A 19,574-nucleotide genomic window follows, 5' to 3' on the forward strand; every position below is an offset into this window, starting at 1 on the left:
GACAAGGTTTACAATGAATTGAAATTTATATTTTTATATATAAACTAGAAATTTTATATTCCTCCTCCCCCTGCCCCTTGCAAAAAATGAAGAAAAGAAAAGAATCACTACTTAATTTTTTGCAAAGGGAAGGTGAAGGGGCAAGAATAAACATTTTCTATGGAGAGAATGACTATATAAACTAGTCAAAAAGTAGAATGTCCTTTTAATGGAGTCCCATCATAGCAGACTAAGACAAAGCTGCAGCAAGGACTTTATTTAAGCATAAACTACCTCAGTAAGGTTTTATTTAAGTAAAACTGAAGTATTACGATGTTCATTCGTACTCCTAGCATTTGTGAACACAGTATATATAAGCATAGATAGGGGGAGGTACAAGGCCCAGCATGTATTTTAGGGGTTAAAAGCTACAGAAAATGTATACAAAATTATCCATCCCAGCTGATCAATACCAGATATCAACAGGAATGAATATATTGAGTGGTATTAGACTTACTTGGGTGGATTATTGCATTTTAAAGAATATATACCATAACAGACTCAATAATAGCTTGAGAAAGAAGGAACCTCGATGGGAACTTCTCAAGCAACTGAATGTAGATTAGACTAGAGGTTCTCTAGCGTACAGCTTATTAACACACTGAACAAAATGGCTATCTCACAATTTTGATTGGATGTGTTTGGATGAATGATGGGCGAGGGGAGGGGGGGGGCTAGTTGCCCTATAATCACCTTAGACTATGAAAAAGGGCACTAGCCCTTTGAATTTCCAATCGAATGAGCCTGTTTTGAAGTTTCTACGACAACACCTTCTATAAAAACCTTATATGCCCCCAGGGTATAACTTAAAACCCTTGCCCTGAGGGTTTAGGGGAAGTGTCGTCCTCAAAAACAAATTTTCTCTCTGGAAATCAACTATGCTGAACAAAAAGGCTATTTCACAATTGTGATTGGATGTGTTTGGGGGAATAATGGGCGTGGGGGGGGGGATCTAGTTGCCCTCGAATCACTTTGGACTATTAAAAAGGGCACTAGCCTTGTGAATTTCCAATCCAATGAGCCTGTTTTGAAGTTTCTACGACATTGCCTTCAATAGAAACCTTGTATGCTCCCAGGGCAAAACTTAAAACCCTTGCCCAGAGGGTTATGGGGGAGTGTCCTCGTCAAAAATATAATTTCCATCTGGAAATCAACTACGCTGACAAAATGCCTATTTCAAATTTTTATTGGATGTGTTTTGGGGAATGATGGGCGTGGGGGGGGGGGGGCTAGTTGCCCTCCAATCACTTTTGACAATTAAAAAGGGCACTAGCCCTTTGAATTTCCAATCAAATGAGCCTGTTGTGAAGTTTCTACGACAACGCCTTCTATAAAAGCCTTATATGCCCCCAGGGCATAACTTAAAACCCTTGCCCTGAGGGTTGTGGGGGAGTATCCTCCTCAAAAACCTATTTTCTATCTGGAAATCAACTAAATTGAACAAAATCGCTATCTCACAATTTTGATTGGATGTGTTTGGGGGAATGATGGGTGTGGGGCTAGTTGCCCTCCAATCACTTTCGATTATTAAAAAGAGCACTAGCCCTTTGAATTTCCAATTAAATGAGCCAGTTTTGAAGTTTCTAAGACAACACCTTCTATAAAAGCCTTATATACCCCCAGGGCATAACTTAAAACCCTTGCCCTGAGGGTATGGGGGAGTGTCCCCCTCAAAAAGATATTTTCTATCTGGAAATCAACCACATTGAACAAAATGGCTATCTCACAATATTGAGTGGATGTGTTTGGGGAAATGATGGGTGTGGGGCTTGTTGCCCTCATATCACTTTTGACTATTAAAAAGGGCACTAGCGCTTTGAATTTTCAATCGAATGAGCCTGTTTTGAAGTTTTTACGAAAACACCTTCTATTAAAGCCTTATATACCCCCAGGGCATAACTTAAAACCTCTGCCCTGAGGGTTGCGGGGGAGTGTCCTCCTCAAAAACCTATTTTCTATCTGGAAATCAACTACGTTGAACAAAATGGCTATCTCACAATTTTTATTGGTAGTGTTTGGGGGAAATATCGGCGTGGGTGGGGGGCTAGTTGCCCTCCAACCACTTTTGACTATTAAAAGGGCACTAGCCCTTTGAATTTCCAATCCAATGAGCATTTTTTGAAGCTTCTACGATAACGCCTTCTGTAAAAACCTTATATACCCCTAGGGCATAACTTAAAACCCTAGCCCTGAGGGTTGTGGGGGAGTCTCCCCCTCAAAAACACATTTTCTATCTCAAAATCAACTATGCTGAACAAAGAAGTTATCTCAAAATTTTGATTGGATGTGTTTGGGGAATGATGGGCGTGGAGGGGGGGGGTAGTTGCCCTCCAATCACTTTTGACTATTATAAAGGGCACTAATCCTTTGAATTTGCAATCGCAGGAGCCTGTTTTGAAGTTTCTATGACAACGCCTTTAATAAAAACCTTATATGCCCCCAGGCCATAAATTAAAACCCTTACTCTGAGGGTTTTGGGGGAGTGTCCTCCTCAAAAATATATTTTCTATCTGGAAATCAACAATGCCAAACAAAATGGCTATCTCACAATTTTGATTGGATGTGTTTGGGGGAATGATGGACGTGGGGGGGGGGGGGCGAGTTTCCCTCCAATCACTTTTGACTATTAAAAAGGGCACTAGCTCTTTGAATTTCCAATTGAATGAGCCTGTTTTGAAGTTTCTACGACAACACCTTCTATAAAAACCTGATATGGCCCCAAAGCATAACTTAAAACCCTTGCCCTGAGGGTTGTTGGGGAGTGTCCTCCTAAAAAACACATTTTCTATCAGGAAATCAACTATGCTGAACAAAATCGTTATCTCAAAATTTTGATTGGATGTGTTTAGAGGACTGATTGGGGCGGGGCGGGGGGTAGTTGCCCTCCAATCCCTTTTGACTATTAAAAAGGGCACCAGAACTTTCGGTTTCCAAACGAATGAACCCCCTTTGAAGTCTCTAAGACGACCCCTTCTATATGAAGTGCCCTGCTTTAAAGAAAGAAATAATAAACTGTACATTTTGACAACATTGAACTTATATGCCCTCAGGGTATAACTTAAAACCCTTGCCCTGAGGGTTGTGGGGAAGTGTCCCCCTCAAAAAGATATTTTCTAAATTAAAATCAACTAAGCTGAACAAAATGGCTGTCTAAAAATTTTGATTTGATGTGTTTGGGGGAATGATGGGCGTGGGGGGGCTAGTTGCCCTCCAAACACTTTTGACTATTAAAAGGGCACTAGCCAACCAATTTCCAGTCAAATGAGCCCTTTTCGAAGTTTCTAAAACAGCTCCTTTGATACAAAGTGTCTGGGCATGGAGAAAAAAAAAACATATTGAGCCCACATCATTCTTTACTTAGGCAGCGCTAGCGCGCAACCTATGATAAAGCTTTTCACTAATATTCATAGCTGCAGTTCTAGCTTTCTTCCTTAAGACACCTTCAGCAACTTCACAAATTATTTTTCTAAAATTACTCCAACCATATTCCACATTATCAAATTTTAAACTCTCAAGTTCTTATCCTGGAGTCTGAGGATTGTGGGGGAGTATCCTCCTCAAAAACCTAATTTCTATCTGGAAATCAACTAAATTGAACAAAATCGCTATCTCACAATTTTGATTGGATGTGTTTGGGGGAATGATGGGTGTGGGGCTAGTTGCCCTCCAATCACTTTCGAGTATTAAAAAGAGCACTAGCCCTTTGAATTTCCAATTAAATGAGCCCGTTTTGAAGTTTCTACGACAACACCTTCTATAAAAGCCTTATATACCCCCAGGGCATAACTTAAAACCCTTGCCCTGAGGGTTGTGTCCTCCTCAAAAAGATATTTTCTATCTGGAAATCAACTACATTGAACAAAATGGCTATCTCACAATTTTGGTTGGATGTGTTTGGGGGAATGATGGGTGTGGGGCTAGTTGCCCTCCAATCACTTTCGACTAATAAAAAGGGCACTAGCACTTTGAATTTCTAATCAAATGAGCCTGTTTTGAAGTTTCTACTACAACACCTTCTATTAAAGCCTTATATACCACCAGGGCATAACTTAAAACATTTGCCCTGAGGGTTGCGGGGGAGTGTCCTCCTCAAAAACCTATTTTCTATCTGGAAATCAACTACGTTGAACAAAATGGCTATCTCACAATTTTTATTGGTTGTGTTTGGGGGAATGATAGGCGTGGGTGGGGGGCTAGTTGCCCTCCAATGACTTTCCACTATTAAAAGGGCACTAGCCCTTTGAATTTCCAATCCAATGAGCCTTTTTTGAAGCTTCTACGGTAACACCTTCTATTAAAGCCTTATATACCCCCAGGGCATAACTTAAAACCCTTGCCCTGAGGGTTTTGGGGGAGTCTCCTCCTCAAAAACACATTTTCTATCTCAAAATCAACTATGCTGAACAAACAAGTTATCTCAAAATTTTGATTGGATGTGTTTGGGGAATGATGGGCGTGGAGGGGGGGGGGTAGTTGGCCTTGAATCACTTTTGACTATTATAAAGGGCACTATTCATTTAAATTTCCAATCGCATGAGCCTGTTTTCAAGTTTCTATGACAACGCCTTTAATAAAACCTTATATGCCCCCAGGCCATAAATTAATACCCTTACTCTGAGGGTTTTGGGGGAGTGTCCTCCTCAAAAACATATTTTCTATCTGGAAATCAACAATGCCGAACAAAATGCTATCTCACAATTTTGATTGGATGTGTTTGGGGGAATGATGGACGTGGGGGGGGGGCTAGTTGCCCTCCAAACACTTTTGACTATTAAAAGGGCACTAGCCCTTTGAATTTCCAATCGAATGAGCCTGTTTTGAAGTTTCTACAACAACACCTTCTACATAAACCTTATATGGCCCCAAAGCATAACTTAAAACCCTTGCCCCGAGGGTTGTTGGGGAGTGACCTCCTAAAAAACACATATTCTATCAGGAAATCAACTATGCTGAACAAAATCGCTATCTCAAAATTTTGATTGGATGTATTTAGAGGAATGATTGGGGTGAGGAGGGGGCTAGTTGCCCTCCAATCACTTTTGACTACTAAAAAGGGCACTAGAACTTTCGGTTTCCAAACGAATGAACCCCCTTTGAAGTCTCTAAGACAACCCCTTCTATATGAAGTGCCCTGCTTTAAAGAAAGAAATAATAAACAGTACATTTTGACAACATTGAACTTATATGCCCTCAGGGTATAACTCAAAACCCTTGCCCTGAGGGTTGTGGGGGAGTGCCCTCCTCAAAAAGATATTTTCTATATTAAAATCAACTATGCTGAACAAAATGGTTGTCTCAAAATTTTGATTTGATGTGTTTGGGGGAATGAGGGGCGGGGGGGGGGCTAGTTGCCCTCCAAACACTTTTGACTATTAAAAGTGCACTAGCCAACCAATTTCCAGTCAAATGAGCCCTTTTCGAAGTTCCTACAACAACTCCTTTGATATAAAGTGCTTGGGCATGTAGAGAAAAAAAAAAAAAAAAAAAAAAAAAAATTTTGCCCGCAACATTCTTTACTTAGGCAGCGCTAGCGCGCAACCAATGATAAAGCTTTTTCAAAAATATTCATAGCTGCAGTTCTAGCTTTCTTCCCTAAGACACCTTCAGGAACTTCACAAATTATTTTTCTAAAATTACTCCAACCATCTTCCACATTATCAAATTTTAAACTCTCAAGTTCTTATCCTGGAGTCTACCAACACCACAACTTCCCAGGAGGTAGTTACCCTTCCGATATTTCAGCTTTAAATTAACCCTTGATACTACTAGATGGTGATCTTTACTTTTAACATCAATAACAGCACTCCTATATACCCTAGCATCTTGTATTGATCTTGCCAGTCTTTGGTTTACAATAACATAATCAATAAGGTTTGCTGTCTTACCAGACACTAAAAAATCTTAAAAATTCCCAAGCATAAAAAGTTTCATTACAATCTACATAAGGGACTTACAGATTTAAATCGATAGGTACATTTTGACCACAGAGATGTAGCCTACTGCTGACAAATAATGCTGCAATTCAATAATCAGATATAAAGGTTATACATATTTAAAACCCGGATTTGTATATACTGTTATGTATGACAATATACTTGTAGTAAGGCCCAAAAGGATTTTTTAATTATTTGTAAAGTATTCATTCACCATAGGAAATTCTTCAAATTATACCAGTTTTTAAAATCTGAGATTTAAAAAATCTACAATGAACTAAATATGTGGATTGCCATATGGCACTTTTGACCTCTGAAGGAAAACACTGATGGATAATCATTTTTACAAATTAAAGATGGAATTTATGCACTAACAGTATCCAAAAAGGAAAAGAGTAAAAAAATATGAATAACTAATAGCCAAAAATTGTACTTACCGTTTTTACTAAATTATAAGGCATACTCATTGACTTCAAGGCGTCTTCACTGTCTGAGTTGACAAATACCATACGATTTGATAGAAAATACAGACTTCCTATTTTTTTCCCATTAAATTCACTGTTTGGAATAAACAGCTCAAAACTCATTTCCTTAAAGACTTGAAGTCTAAAAAAGAGATATCATTGAAAGTATACAAACTTTGGCTATTTCAGCGCTATTTTGGCTATTTCATTCGCTATTTTGGCTTTGGCTATTTCAGCGAAAGTAAACTTTGGCTATTTCAGCGCTTTGGATACTCGTAAAGGTGCTTTCAAGTGTCTGTTCGACGTGCTTCTCGTCATCATTGGATTTCCCGTGCTTTAATCTATATCTCTACCAATTTTGGTGCTTTTTGCCAGAAGTGCTCGATTCCAGTGATACTTTCCGTTTAACAGCCTCACTACACGGGAAAAATTCCTTCAAAATTGGAGAGAAACATCGTTTTCTTCAATTTTGAATGGAAAATTCTAGTCTTTTCATTTTTGGGTTTCTTTGGTATCCATTATTGCCATTTGCAAAAGCGTTATATGATTTTTATTAAGCCCGCTATTTACTATCAATGTCCAGGCAACCTCTTCATTTTGAACTTAGATTGCTCAAAATTTTTGTGCAGACTTTCTGATATTTTATAAGCCATTTTTACATTCTCAGCACGTATCTGATAAATTTAAAAAGTTGTATGGCATTTCTATTATCAAATGTATATGATGCATCTGGTGTGCAAAACCCTAATGGTGGTGCAATTACCAGTACAATCTATAAAATGAGTTTTTATTATAAGAAGTCATTTCTCAGTTGGTGGATTTCATTATTCTGTATTTCACTGCTAACTTTTCATGGTCGTTTGCCTTGAGATATTTTTCAACTGAAATGTTTGCTGACATACCTGAACACATTCTTGGGCAGATTTTTCAAGAATGATTTCTTGAATAAACTCTGAGCAATTTTGCTTGGACATAGCCCTGCCAATAGCTGCTGGTGAACATAATATGTAGATAATGACGAAAAATTACCTAAATTTTCTTCCTGAGCTTGGTTATTTCCATCTTTGTATAAACTTTAACAGCTTGTTTTAATTTCAGTTTGTATTTTTCTTCTTTTGTTCTTTAATAATAATCTACGAAGATGCACTAAGGTACGTTTAAAACTGGGAATGATATCTTTTTTAATCAAATTGTGTTTAAAAATTAACAAAAAAAAAACAAGAGATTTTCAGTGCCAGGAGCATTCCCTAAATTATGTAAATAACCCTCTTTACGGATATATTTTATAGTGGAAACAAGGTGCTTATGATCAGTTTGGATTTTGCACCCATAGGTCCGTGAGCCAAAGGGGCCCTAATTTACAAAAAAGGAGAGGGCTAAAAACTGATTTTTTGTGCTTGACTTGAAACTCATATCACAAATTTCGCTAGGTTTAAATTTCGCTCTTTGCTTTTCTTTGAAAGTTTTCTTTTCTTGTAAAGTGTTTTGTTTAATTAATACTGAGGAAAAAGTAGAAGATAAAATACTTAACGATTTACCCTTAGTAACAAAATTGAACCTTTGATTTTTAAATCAACGTCTAAAATAATTTATCCTCATAGCTTATTTACCCTCGATTTGAAAACATGATGGCAGGGACTCCATCAACCATATTTCTTGAAATATTTTTGATGTGAATCTTTTTATAATTTTGGTAATTTAATAGTTTTGTAAAATAATATTTAATTGTTAGTGAAGTTTTTCATACTATATGCCAGTTCAAAAATCTGCCTCAACGTTTCTTTAATGTTTTTTTTTTTTTTTGCACAAACGTTGTACAGTTTTACAAAAATTCCCTAAACTTTTGATTTTTTATCATCTAAAGTTTTCTGAAGAAAATGCGACTGGCAAACTTGTTAATTAGAAGATTTAGCTTAAAAATTTTAACTAGAGCCATTTTAATATCTTAGCCAAAAACAGGGCAGAATCTGAATAGTTTTTTGTTACTTACCTTTGTTGATTCTACAAAAAATGCAATTCTTCATAATTCATCTCCGCCTTTTTACACAGATGTATCTTGAAGCAGAAAATTTGGTGCACGCTCTGTTAGAAATATTGCTGTTTGACTCTCAACTGAATCAAATGTTTTTGTGCTACGAAATTACTTATGAGAAAATTTACATTTCGTCGCCTGAAAGCGGTTTTGCCGAATCTGTTTTTCCAAAAACGGGAGAAAAACGAGTTTGAAAATTTTGACATTTGTATCTTAGAATCGGCAATAGCTAGAGCGTTGAATTTTGTTTCAAAATTAAGAAGAAAAATCGCTTATATCGTTGTGCTTATTTTTATTGGTCAAAGGTGAGCTTTTCTTGAGATAAAACGGAATGAATATCAGTTTCGGCAAAACCGCCTGAAAATTTCGGAACATAGGTAAGATATGGCAAAACGGAATCGGCTCAGCATGAATTAGAAATGTGACTTTCGGCAAAACATATTTCATCTGATAGACAAATTTTAATTTCGACAATTAACTGGGAGTTTTACAATAAAATGTAACAAAAGATCAGTATCACTTGAGAGTTCGTCGTGTAAACACCTTGTTTTTGGATACTAATCTTTTAAATAAAGTAAGATTTCAACCTGTGTGTTTCCCTACAGACATTTATAATCGGATTATTTATTCTCTGGCTATAGACATTTTTTACTGAACATAAATTCCCTTGAGATTTTGTGAATTATTAAGTACAGAGACTCAGACAGAAACATTTAATTACCCTAGAGGATTGTATTTTTTATGGACAGCAGCGGTATGGCCGAAATGAACTCTAGATCTAGCTGCGTTCCCAGAGCTTGATTGTTGCGCTGTGGAAAGTGCCCCCGAATTTTTAGAGCAGTGTTGCCACCTACTGTACTGAATGAATATAAGCCAAAATTCTAAAGTAGTTTCCGGAACAGATTATTGATTGATAACATATACTAGACAACAAGCAGAAGAGGGGAGGGTTCCTGCCGCAAGCGCCGTATGTACCTGCCGGTATTTAGTTACCCTTAAATTGCGGGGAATTGGTGAGTGGGTCCCGACACTTCCCTTGTTCCTAGTATTGTGTGGACGGAGGCATTTGAAGTCTCAGAGGCGTTTGTATGTGCAAAAAAAGCAGAATTAGTCACTCGTGCGCGCAAAATCCCAAGCTGCTGTGCCTATAGCTTATTACGTCATGATTTTTGAACAGAGTGAGAATTTGCATTATTAGCCCGTGTTGAATTTCGCTCAGCGAAACAAGGAAGAGGGAATAGATGATGAGACTATCAAAAGATTTGGAGCGGAGTTTTTTGATTGCGAAGTGATTGTGATCGCAAAGAAATGGCTGGGCTTGAAGCTGGATCCTGATGCGCCATTTCAGAAGCGAACCGGAACGAAGGCACCATCTAGTCACCTTGGTGATATCTTGGAAATGCTGAGAAAAGGTGATTCAGATTGTTTTACAATTCCGACTTTCGTCATTCGAAGCCCTTCGGAAGTGCCAGTTATCCCGGCTTCGGCTTACTCGGCTTTGCTCTCGAAAATCAATGAACTGAACTTGCATCTAAAAACTATATCCAATCAGTTCGAGTCTTATTCAGCAAATTTTCCACCGCTACCCCAGCCTGGGGATGCTGCTTCTTCACTATCGAGTAGCCTTGCTACAGTGATTGTTTCAAACCTTCCGCAAACAGTTTGCAACCCCAAAAGTCGAAAGGAATTCTTAGACCAATTGTCAGGTCACAAGTCAGTTTCCAGTGTCCGCCCACGAGGTGACAAGTTGTATGTCAACATTGAGAAATCTGTTATTTCGGATTTCTGCAATTCGATTAGTGCAGCCGCATCGGGTGCTACCACTAAAACTGTGCTTAAGCGTCACCTTGGGATTGCTAGAGGTATCCCTGAGGATTTTGACATTGCTGGACTAAATTCGTACCCTGGTGTGACTGAAGCCACTCGTTTCGGCTCTTCACAAACAATTAAGCTAGAGTTCTCGGATACATTCGCAAAAGGCAATGCCATCAAGAACGGCCTGAAAATAGGTTACGAAATATTCCGTGTGTACGATTTCATCAGTGTACCCCGTTGCTGCTTCAAATGCCGATCCCCAGATCACATGATGAAGGATTGCACCAGTCCTGTTGATAAATGTGCTCGTTGTGCCGGTAATCATACTGCCACTAAGGAAACGCCTTGCCAAAATAGCCCTAAATGTGCAAACTGCAACGGTGATCATACATCCTTTAGTTTGAAATGTCCAGTGCTCAAGTCTCGCGTTTCGAGTAGTGCCCGAAAATGATGCAGTCCCTTTCAGCTGTCTCGTACAACATAAATGGTACCAGAAGAAAAGAGCATGTTATTGACGAACTTGCATGTAATTATGACATTGTCTGTTTGCAAGAACACTTATTATCGTCGGCTAATACAAACCTGCTAAAAAGAAGTGCTAATCACGTCGTTTTCGTATCGGCGGCACGAACTACGTTCGGACGGCCGGCGGGTGGGCTTGCTTGTATACTGAACCGAAATAGTGTTGCCTGCTACTCGCCTGTGCTTTTTCACAGTGATCCTAACATTTTGGCCGTGCGGATTAATGATTTAGTGATCGTAAATGTTTACTTGCCTTGTGACAGAAAATCGGTTCAGTCTCTTAACAGATTCGCTAAGACTTGCAGTGTATTACAGAAACTTTTGGAATCCGTCTCAAATCAAGGTTATCGTTTTTTGATCGCTGGAGACTTTAACGCTGACCTGCTGTCATCGAATATTCGCTCGGATTTGATATTTGATTCGCTGCCGCAGTTTAAGCTGGTTGAAAAAACTTGTATATATTCTTATCTTCATCATTCCGGTAGTCAAAGTAATATTGATCATGTTGTTTGTTCTCCGGGCCTACCCGTTTCTACTGTAACTGTTCATGAAGATCATTGCGATTTAGATCACCTACCGATTTCGTTTGTTTTTCAAATACCGATTTGTACTAATCGTAATGCTTTACAAGCAGGACGAAGATGGGTTTTCCGTCGAAATTGGAATAAGATAAATTTATCGCTGTATATTTCTACGCTAGCTATGCTACTTGCTACAATTCAAGTTCCTTTCCACCTTCTACAGCTTAGTTGTAAGTCTTCAAATGATAAAAATACTCTAAATGATTATTATCTAAAATTAGTATCTTGCCTTAAAACAGCTGAATTGACCGCTGTACCACAGGAGCGAGTCAGGCGAAACACGCGTAAACCGGAGTGGTCGTGGGATCCTGAATTGAAATCGATTAAAAATAAAGCAAAGTTTTGGTTGCGGATCTGGGTTTCTTGTGGTCGTCCGTCTGTAGGGGTTATTCATCAAATAAAGCAAAAGACAAAATTATATTATAAAAATTACCTGCGCTCGACTAAATCAAAAATATCGAATTTCCCGTTAAGTAAATCTGATTGGCAAAAGGTAATTAATTCTGAAAAACTTGATGATTCTTTTACTACAAGCCCGAGTAGTGCCGGTGCATGGCATAGTGATTACAGTAAAGTTTTTAGTTCAGTGAATTATCATGTCCATTCGGTTTTTTCGAAACTTCTTATTGCCGCACTTCCCGTATCGCTGAGCCAAACTCAGATTTTGCCTGTCGAGCTCTCTGTGGTTCAGCAGGCAGTAAAAAGGTTGAAATCAAATTCCCTCGATTGTGATGGCATTTCTGCCAACCATTTAAAAGTTGATTGCCCACTTCTTTTTCAACACCTGCAGTTGCTTTTCCAAATGTGCTTGTGTGCGTCTGCGGTACCGGATAGCTTCCTATGTGGGTCTGTAACATCAATTCTCAAAAGAGGGAAACCTCCTAGCGATTGCTCGTCGTATCGGCCAATAACTGTGTCATGCAATCTCAGTAAAGTTTTTGAATATGTTCTTCTTCCGTCCATATCGAGTGCACATTTTGGCGAAAATCAGCTTGGTTTTTCGTCTGGGGTAGGGTGCCAGCAAGCCCATCGAGTTCTAATTAATCTTCTTATCGATGGGACTAAAAAGGGATATGAACTCCATCTTTGCGCCTTGGACCTTTCCAAGGCTTTTGACAGCGTCGTCCACTCACAAGCTCTGTTTTCCCTTTTTAGTCACGGCATTAATCTTTCTCTGGTTTCTCTCCTTCGTTATTGGTATGCCAATTCTTTTCTACGAATAAAAGCTGAAGGGGTTATTTCCGATTCTAAAATTCCGGTTCGGCGTGGTGTCAGACAAGGTGCTGTCCTTTCCCCTTCTCTCTTTAAACTTTGCAGTTCTTCTGTTTTATCTTCTATCCCAACCACTTGTATTTTTCAGGCGATTAATCTTTCTTACATAGCGTATGCTGATGATATACTTCTAATTAGTAGGACTAGAAAAGGTCTTTCTGTTTCTGTATCTACAGTTGCAACAAACCTTAGTAAGATTGGTCTATCACTGAATTTTTCTAAATGTGAATATCTTTCGTTTAACAGTAATTGTAACTCGCCTTTAGATTGCGCTTCTTTTTCTGTCCCATGTGTCTCTTCTTTTCGGTGGTTGGGTATAAACATTGCTAAAAATCTTAAATCTCTCCGAGAACAAGCCGTGGCGAATTGTAAGAAAAAGATCCAAGTATCGTACTCCAAAATTGTTGCCAATCGGGGGAAATACAGTAGGAAGACCCTTGCTAAATTGTATTCTGTTTTTACTGATCATTCAATTTTGTTCCTTTCTGGTGTTTATCCCATTCTTGGGCGAAAAAAAATACCCGGTCATTACGTTCTTATTATTTTCGGTTCTCGCGTTTTCTACTGTATTTGCCTCCGTGGTACCGGAACCGTAACCTTGTCTCAGTTTTTGGGCTTCCAGATATAACTGATAAGCTAGTTGAGCTTGCTGACAAACTCCCCCATACAGTGAAGGCTCTCCCAGCTCATCATGGGTTTGTACGCCTCCTTCATTGATTTAGTGTCTTTACTGTGTATTTAGTCGATTTGTATGTATTTTTTCTTTTCTTTTATTTATACTCCGCTTTTGTTACCTTAGCGGGTTAAAAATAAATTATTATTATTATTATTATTAGTGGGAGGTCTCACATAGCAACAAGCTTCTTGGAATTTCTGGTTTTAATCTTCGGAGCATTAACGGAAGAGGCTGCTTCGGGACACGCTGTGATTTCAGCTGAAGTACTAGGTACCTCAGCTCTGTTACAATTTCTAATAAGACTTCACATATGCCACATCTATTGCTGGCATGAAACGGTAAAGCGATTCTACGTCTTTTATTTTTGCTGTTGGCAACTCAACTACTGTACTAGAACTCAACTAGGTACTGTACAACTCAACTAGGTACAGGAGGCAGCAACCTTTCCACAACATTCAATGCTGACACATTGGGCAATGGCCTCCTTGGGCTAACCTCTGGTGCAATCAGCACTACAGAAGGAGTAGTATCCGCAAACGAAATTTTGTACAACACCCTTTTGCATAGTCCTTACTTCATCTGTAATAACTTCACCCTTGAAATTGGAATTTAGCTATACTTATAGTATTTGGACGTTTTGGCGTAATCAAAAAACTTCTGCTTGGTAATTTGAATAATGACAAACGGGTCACGGGGCCGAAGAATCAAAAGCTTTTTTGTCAAGTCTAGTAGCGAAAAGACTTCCTTGTGCTTCAAAGACCTCTCAATGACGCTGTGAACAGCATCGACCTCCTGAATCGTGGAGTGGCCAAGCTCAGAATACTTCATCGTTATACTCTGGACGTGTGAATGCTTCTTCAGGATGTCTCGCTTCATGTAGCTCATTATTTGATTACGACTTTGAGGCACACATGAATCTGACCATGTAACCAACTTTCTGATGTCAGGATAGGTAGTAAAAACCTTATCAAGGATAGCACGAAGACCACTGGCAATATTATTTCCACTTCAACCAGCAAGACATTCTGACCACAAACAACAATAAACTTTCTTGATTAGCTCTCCTGTCTGTCTGCGAAAGGTAAGAATTGCAGTTAAGTTAAAGCAAGTGATCTTCCTTTTGTAAAAAAAGGATGAAACATCCCCCTTTGGCAAAGAAAAAACTTTTCCATATCAAAACACAATACGGGGTCATCCGAAGCCCTGTCCTTATCTCTTTCTTCTTTGCTTTCTAGTTTTCCTTTCACATGTTTTGCTTGAGAGGTTTTGACCTCCTCAGATAATTCAGTACCATTTTGTTCAGCCACCTTTTTTTCGGTCGCGTTCAGCAAATCAGCAACTTTCGGCAAAACGGACCATGCTATAATCCCGTATGCGATTCGGCAAAACCGCTTTAAAAAAATCGAAAAATATGCGATTCGGCAAAGGAGAACTGTAAAATACAGGCAGTTAGAGACGTCTTAGAGCATTGTGAATTAGACCATTTGAAAGGAGATTTTTTTTTACACAAGATGGCGTTTGTAACTCAGTTTCGCCAAAAATTGTTATTTTCGGCAAAACCGCTTTCAGGCGACGATTTGTAGCTTGCTGTTAAAAAATGAGACAAAATAGCTTGAGGGCCAAGTTTGAGAAATATATCGGAACTGTATGTATAGTAGTATTGGGTCAACAGTAGTTTAATTTATTTTCTATTAGTCAAAGTTTATTGTTTGATATCATTTGATTTGTCAAACAATGGCATTAACATTATTGTTCCGATTCGGATTAGGTTTAATTATTTTAGGTTTTAATTTTTTTGGCTTAGGTTTTAATTATTCAATTATTTATAAATTATTGGTTTAGTTGTTTATTAAAATTTTCTTTATATTTAAATTTGTTTAGATATTTTTGACTGAAAGCTGTGGTTAAAAGGTCAACAACACATAAGTTTTTATGTATATTATTTTACACCCTAACTGCAGCTCTTCAATGGATTTTTTACAGTCTTAAAAAGATCATCTAAGCCCTGTGAACTAAAAAGATTGCCCATCACTGAACTATGGAGATCAATTTTTAGCTTGTTGGCATTAAAAAGTGGAGAGATGACTTGAAAGATACTGATCATTTATATTGAACAACACAGAATTGGAAGAAAACTAAAAGAGAAAATATATATATAGATTACAGACCTTACGCTAATAACAGGAATAGAAACTTTGCCTAACAATAAAGACAAATGAAGCCTGTCAAAATTCGTTTCCCACCTTAGTTGATAGTATTGTAAGTTCTGCATGATAATTCTTTAACTGCAGTATTTTGAGCTTAAATTACTTGTTGCATATTTTACCTGCCAGATATCATAGAGATTGTTTTACAGAAATGAAAAATTGCTAGCTAACTATGTAGTATGTTGATATTTCTAAAATTGGATGTATTCCACACTCTAGTTGTCTTTCTTTGTGAAATTGAGCTTCAGACAATAGGATAGGATGCTGTCGAAAATATTGCACAAAATTAACAGTTTTGAAAGAAAATAACAAACTTAAAATAACAAACAAAAAATACTTTACGGAATGTGTATCTGAGAAAGAATACTAACTGTATCAGTTTTATGCAACTTCGAGCACAATTATGTTGGTGGAGACAAAAAAAAATTGAATTCTGAACAGAAGTAAAATAAAAATTTGTCCTCGCTAAGAATGACGCCAGTTCAAAGAGCGTGGGAAAGAAGAGGGTGGGTAAAGGTTTTTTTTAGAAAAAAAAACATATATATAAAATTGTATTTCAAAAATCTGTGGGATGTATTTTTTTTATTCAATTTTTTTTTATTGAAAATTTGAAAAAAATTCAATTAAATTGGTAGTGTGAGGGGGGGGGTACTGTCCTCCTCAGTTGGTGGCCCCAGTCATATAGACATTGTTTGTGTGGTGACATGAAATGGGTTTGCAGTGCCACAATTTGAGCCCTGTCAGAAATTAGCCCTACTCTCACTAGAGATAATAAACAAATAACCAAACTCTCATGTTGGCTAAGGATTTGCAACCGTACAAAACATTTATTCTGCTTAAATTATGCACAAGAATCTTTTTCAGTTTCACAACTTTGCTCAATTCCAATTTATAAGGTTTCAAAGGTATACAAATACTCTTCAGAAATTTAGAAAAAATCCATTGATATGGCTAAAAAAAACTCCACTGAAATAGCAATAATTGCATTTTTAGAACTAAAGCCAGAGAAAAAGAAACTGATTTTAGAAAATTAAGATAAAATGTTGTTTTGTTAAAATTTCAATAGCTAATAGACCTGTTAAGTAGGCAAATTTCTTAGACATAGAAATCAGATGAGGGTTAACATGGAAGCTTGGAAATACCTTCCCAGAGTATGTTTTTGGCCCAGACTTTATCATTGAAAGTTGCATTTACCTACCCTAACCCCTTTCCAAGATAGCAAAAATTAGTTAAGCTACAATTTTATTGCCTTTTGTTATGCTCTTTCAGAATTCAATAATCAATTCTGGGGCAAATTCATTTTTGAGCACTTAAAGGACTAAAAATGGCCCATAGTCACCAGAGGCATACAAGCTTGTTTTATATAATGAAACTGGTTAATGACAAAAAATTGCCATTTGTAGTTGATTCAGGAATGTTTTTTTAGTCTTGATAGTAAAATGTTATTAAGAAAACAAATTTGAGTTTTTTTTAAAGATAGCCTGAAACCCCTCAAAATGACATTGCAGCAAAATTGAAATTATTTTTGTGGGGTTTCTAGCTCTTTTTAATAATTTGTATAAATTTGTTTTCAAAATAACATTTTACTATTAAGTCTAAGAAAAACATTCCCAAATCAGCTACAAATAGCAATTTTGTCTCACTAGCCAGTTTTGCTTTAGAAACATGCTGATATAGTTTTGGTGACTAATGTGCTGTTTTGAGGATGCAAAACAAATTTGCCCCAGAATTGGACTTGTGTTGACCCACAACCCTAAAAATTCATGATAACGAACTTGATAGCAACCTGTGTTCGAACCTGGTGCCTGAAAACAAGGCTCAGCCCACAGGGTGAAGCAAAAGGAAAAGGACTAAATAGTATCTAATGAAAAGCCCATCTCCTGTAATAGAAGAAGAAGAAGAAGTTGAAAATCAGTAAATTTTGCCTAATTCAAGCTTTCTAATTAAGCTTTCCTAATTAAGCTTTCTAATTCAAGTGGTTCAATTCCCCTGTTCCCTCTTTGCAGGCATTGTAATATGAATAATGAAACAATTGACCATTGCCTATTTGAATGTAATATGCTGACATCTGCACAACATAACTTGCTTTGTAAACTGTTTAAATGCTTCAAACACCACAATAATAATATGTTTCCTTAAATATGTTTCCTTATGTCCAGCTGGACTACTATGCTTAGAATACTGGTTGGCCAGTTGGCTAATTTAAAGATTTGTATATATATCCACAGTCAAATTAGCCATCTGGTGGTAACCCTATTTATAGTCTAGAAGGGGTTTGAACTCTTCCCCCAAAATATTTGTCTGACTTGTAAAAAACATAACAAAAATGGATATTAACAAATTTTTAATGCGTTTTTTAGTTTTTTTGTGTAAACCCCCCCCCCCTCCTGAATTTTTTTTTGTAAAACCCCCTCTGACAAAAAATCCTGGTTATGGCCTTGCTGGACATTACTGATAGCTGACTAATTTAGGCTCCACTGTAAGTATCACTGAATATTAATATTTACCTAAGACTATAGTGTGTTTACTTTCTATCTAGATATGATATATATAGCCCAAATTTGTTTCTAAACTTATATATTCATCCTATTTTATTTCTTTAGCATTAACCAAACTTGATATCTTTTGTGGTGCCTGCATAATATACCAGTACCACTATTTCCAAATATCATAGTTACTTAACTGACAATGCAAACTAATCCCCTTTCCCTTGATGATCCCAGATTCAGCTCTTTAAATGCATAGAGAAAAAAAATAGGTAATGCTACAATATATGCTACATGCTGCTATGTACTGTATCAAGGAAACCAGACAGAAAACCCATCAAATGGCTGTTTCCAAGACATGAACAATTGACTAGCATGGTTTCTCAATATATTTACCTTAAATTGCATGTCCAGTGAGATAAGGTGGTGATGAGTCTCCTGTGGAAAACCTTGCTGGTGGTGTGACATGACTAAGGTTTGGCATCCCAGGTTAGCAGACACTCTGTATTTGCCCAGTCCTGGTCAACTCATTTCTTGAATATATCTGTGGTTTGGGACAGGTGGATTTGGAGATGCTGTTGGAGTAAGGGACAGCTTGTAGGGAGAAGAATTGCCAGTGCTCACATTGATGGCAACAGGGGATTTGCAGCTCCTTTGTGTGACATTTTGTTGTACTTGCAAGGGATGAAGAGAAAACTTGACTTCAGAGGTTGTTTTCTAGCAGTTTGCAAGTAGTGATTGCGTCTCCTCTCTTTCTTCAATAAAATAGGGTAGGGAGATTGAGCAATACAAGGCAATCCTCATAGGGCTTGTCTTGCAAAGCTGGTATGAGCTTTGTTGCTTGCCTTTGGACACTCTTGATTGCTTTAATGTCCATTCTATCATGGGTAGATGCTAGGATCATTCCAAATTCTGGGTGTGAATGTACAATAGCTTTGTACAGCTTCTTAACCAGACATGATATTCCTGGTGGTAAGCATTTGTTTTATGAGCCTTAGGGCTTGGTTGGCTTTAGTAACTTGAGCTTCTGTTTGACTGTGGAACTGGAGTTCATAATCAACAATAACCCCCAGGTCCTTCTCCTCACTTACAACTTTAAGTAGGTAATCTCCAATACAGTAAGGTTATCTAGGATTGATGTGTTGAAGATGCAAGACTTTGCATTTTGATGCATTGAATTGCAAACTCCACTCAGATGACCATCTAGATAGTTGATCTAAGTCTTCCTGCATTGTTGAGGGATTGGGGCTAATTTGGGCCTGTCCTAAGAGCTTGTAATTGTCAGAATATACTGTAAGTGGGTTATTCAGGTTTTTTTGTACAGTCTTTAATATATATGATGAACAATGTGGGCCCAAGATTGATTAGTATTTCAATCTTGATTATTGAAGATTGATTATTTATGGTTAATATTTTGAACAATCACAGATAAAATTTCTGTTGAAACTGTAAATACCTGTTTCAATAGAGAGCCTATGATACATCATGTGTTCAACTAAAGGAAAACATATTATTAAGTCTACATCTGAGACTATCAGTAGGGGCTG

The 19,574-nt window shown here is 37.5% G+C and overlaps 1 protein-coding gene across 1 annotated transcript in view; it reads right to left on the reverse strand.

Moving 5' to 3' along the window:
- The window catches only part of LOC148941465 (uncharacterized), a 48,136-nt gene extending 29,689 nt beyond the window's left edge, over positions 1 to 18,447 (reverse strand). Inside the window, exons 1-2 of the mRNA XM_089104271.1 lie at positions 18,424 to 18,447; positions 6,410 to 6,578 (exon numbers count right to left, since the gene is read on the reverse strand). Coding sequence (XP_088960397.1) covers positions 6,410 to 6,559 — 150 coding nt within the window. The 5' untranslated portion in view covers positions 6,560 to 6,578; positions 18,424 to 18,447. The remainder of the gene's footprint in view (positions 1 to 6,409; positions 6,579 to 18,423) is intronic.
- Positions 18,448 to 19,574: the final 1,127 nt, after the last annotated feature.

The sequence above is a fragment of the Artemia sp. Qi Xiang Cuo genome, chromosome 18 (genome assembly GCF_049724085.1).
Source record: "Artemia sp. Qi Xiang Cuo chromosome 18, ASM4972408v1, whole genome shotgun sequence".
In the NCBI taxonomy this organism is placed as follows: Eukaryota; Metazoa; Arthropoda; class Branchiopoda; order Anostraca; family Artemiidae; genus Artemia; species Artemia sp. Qi Xiang Cuo.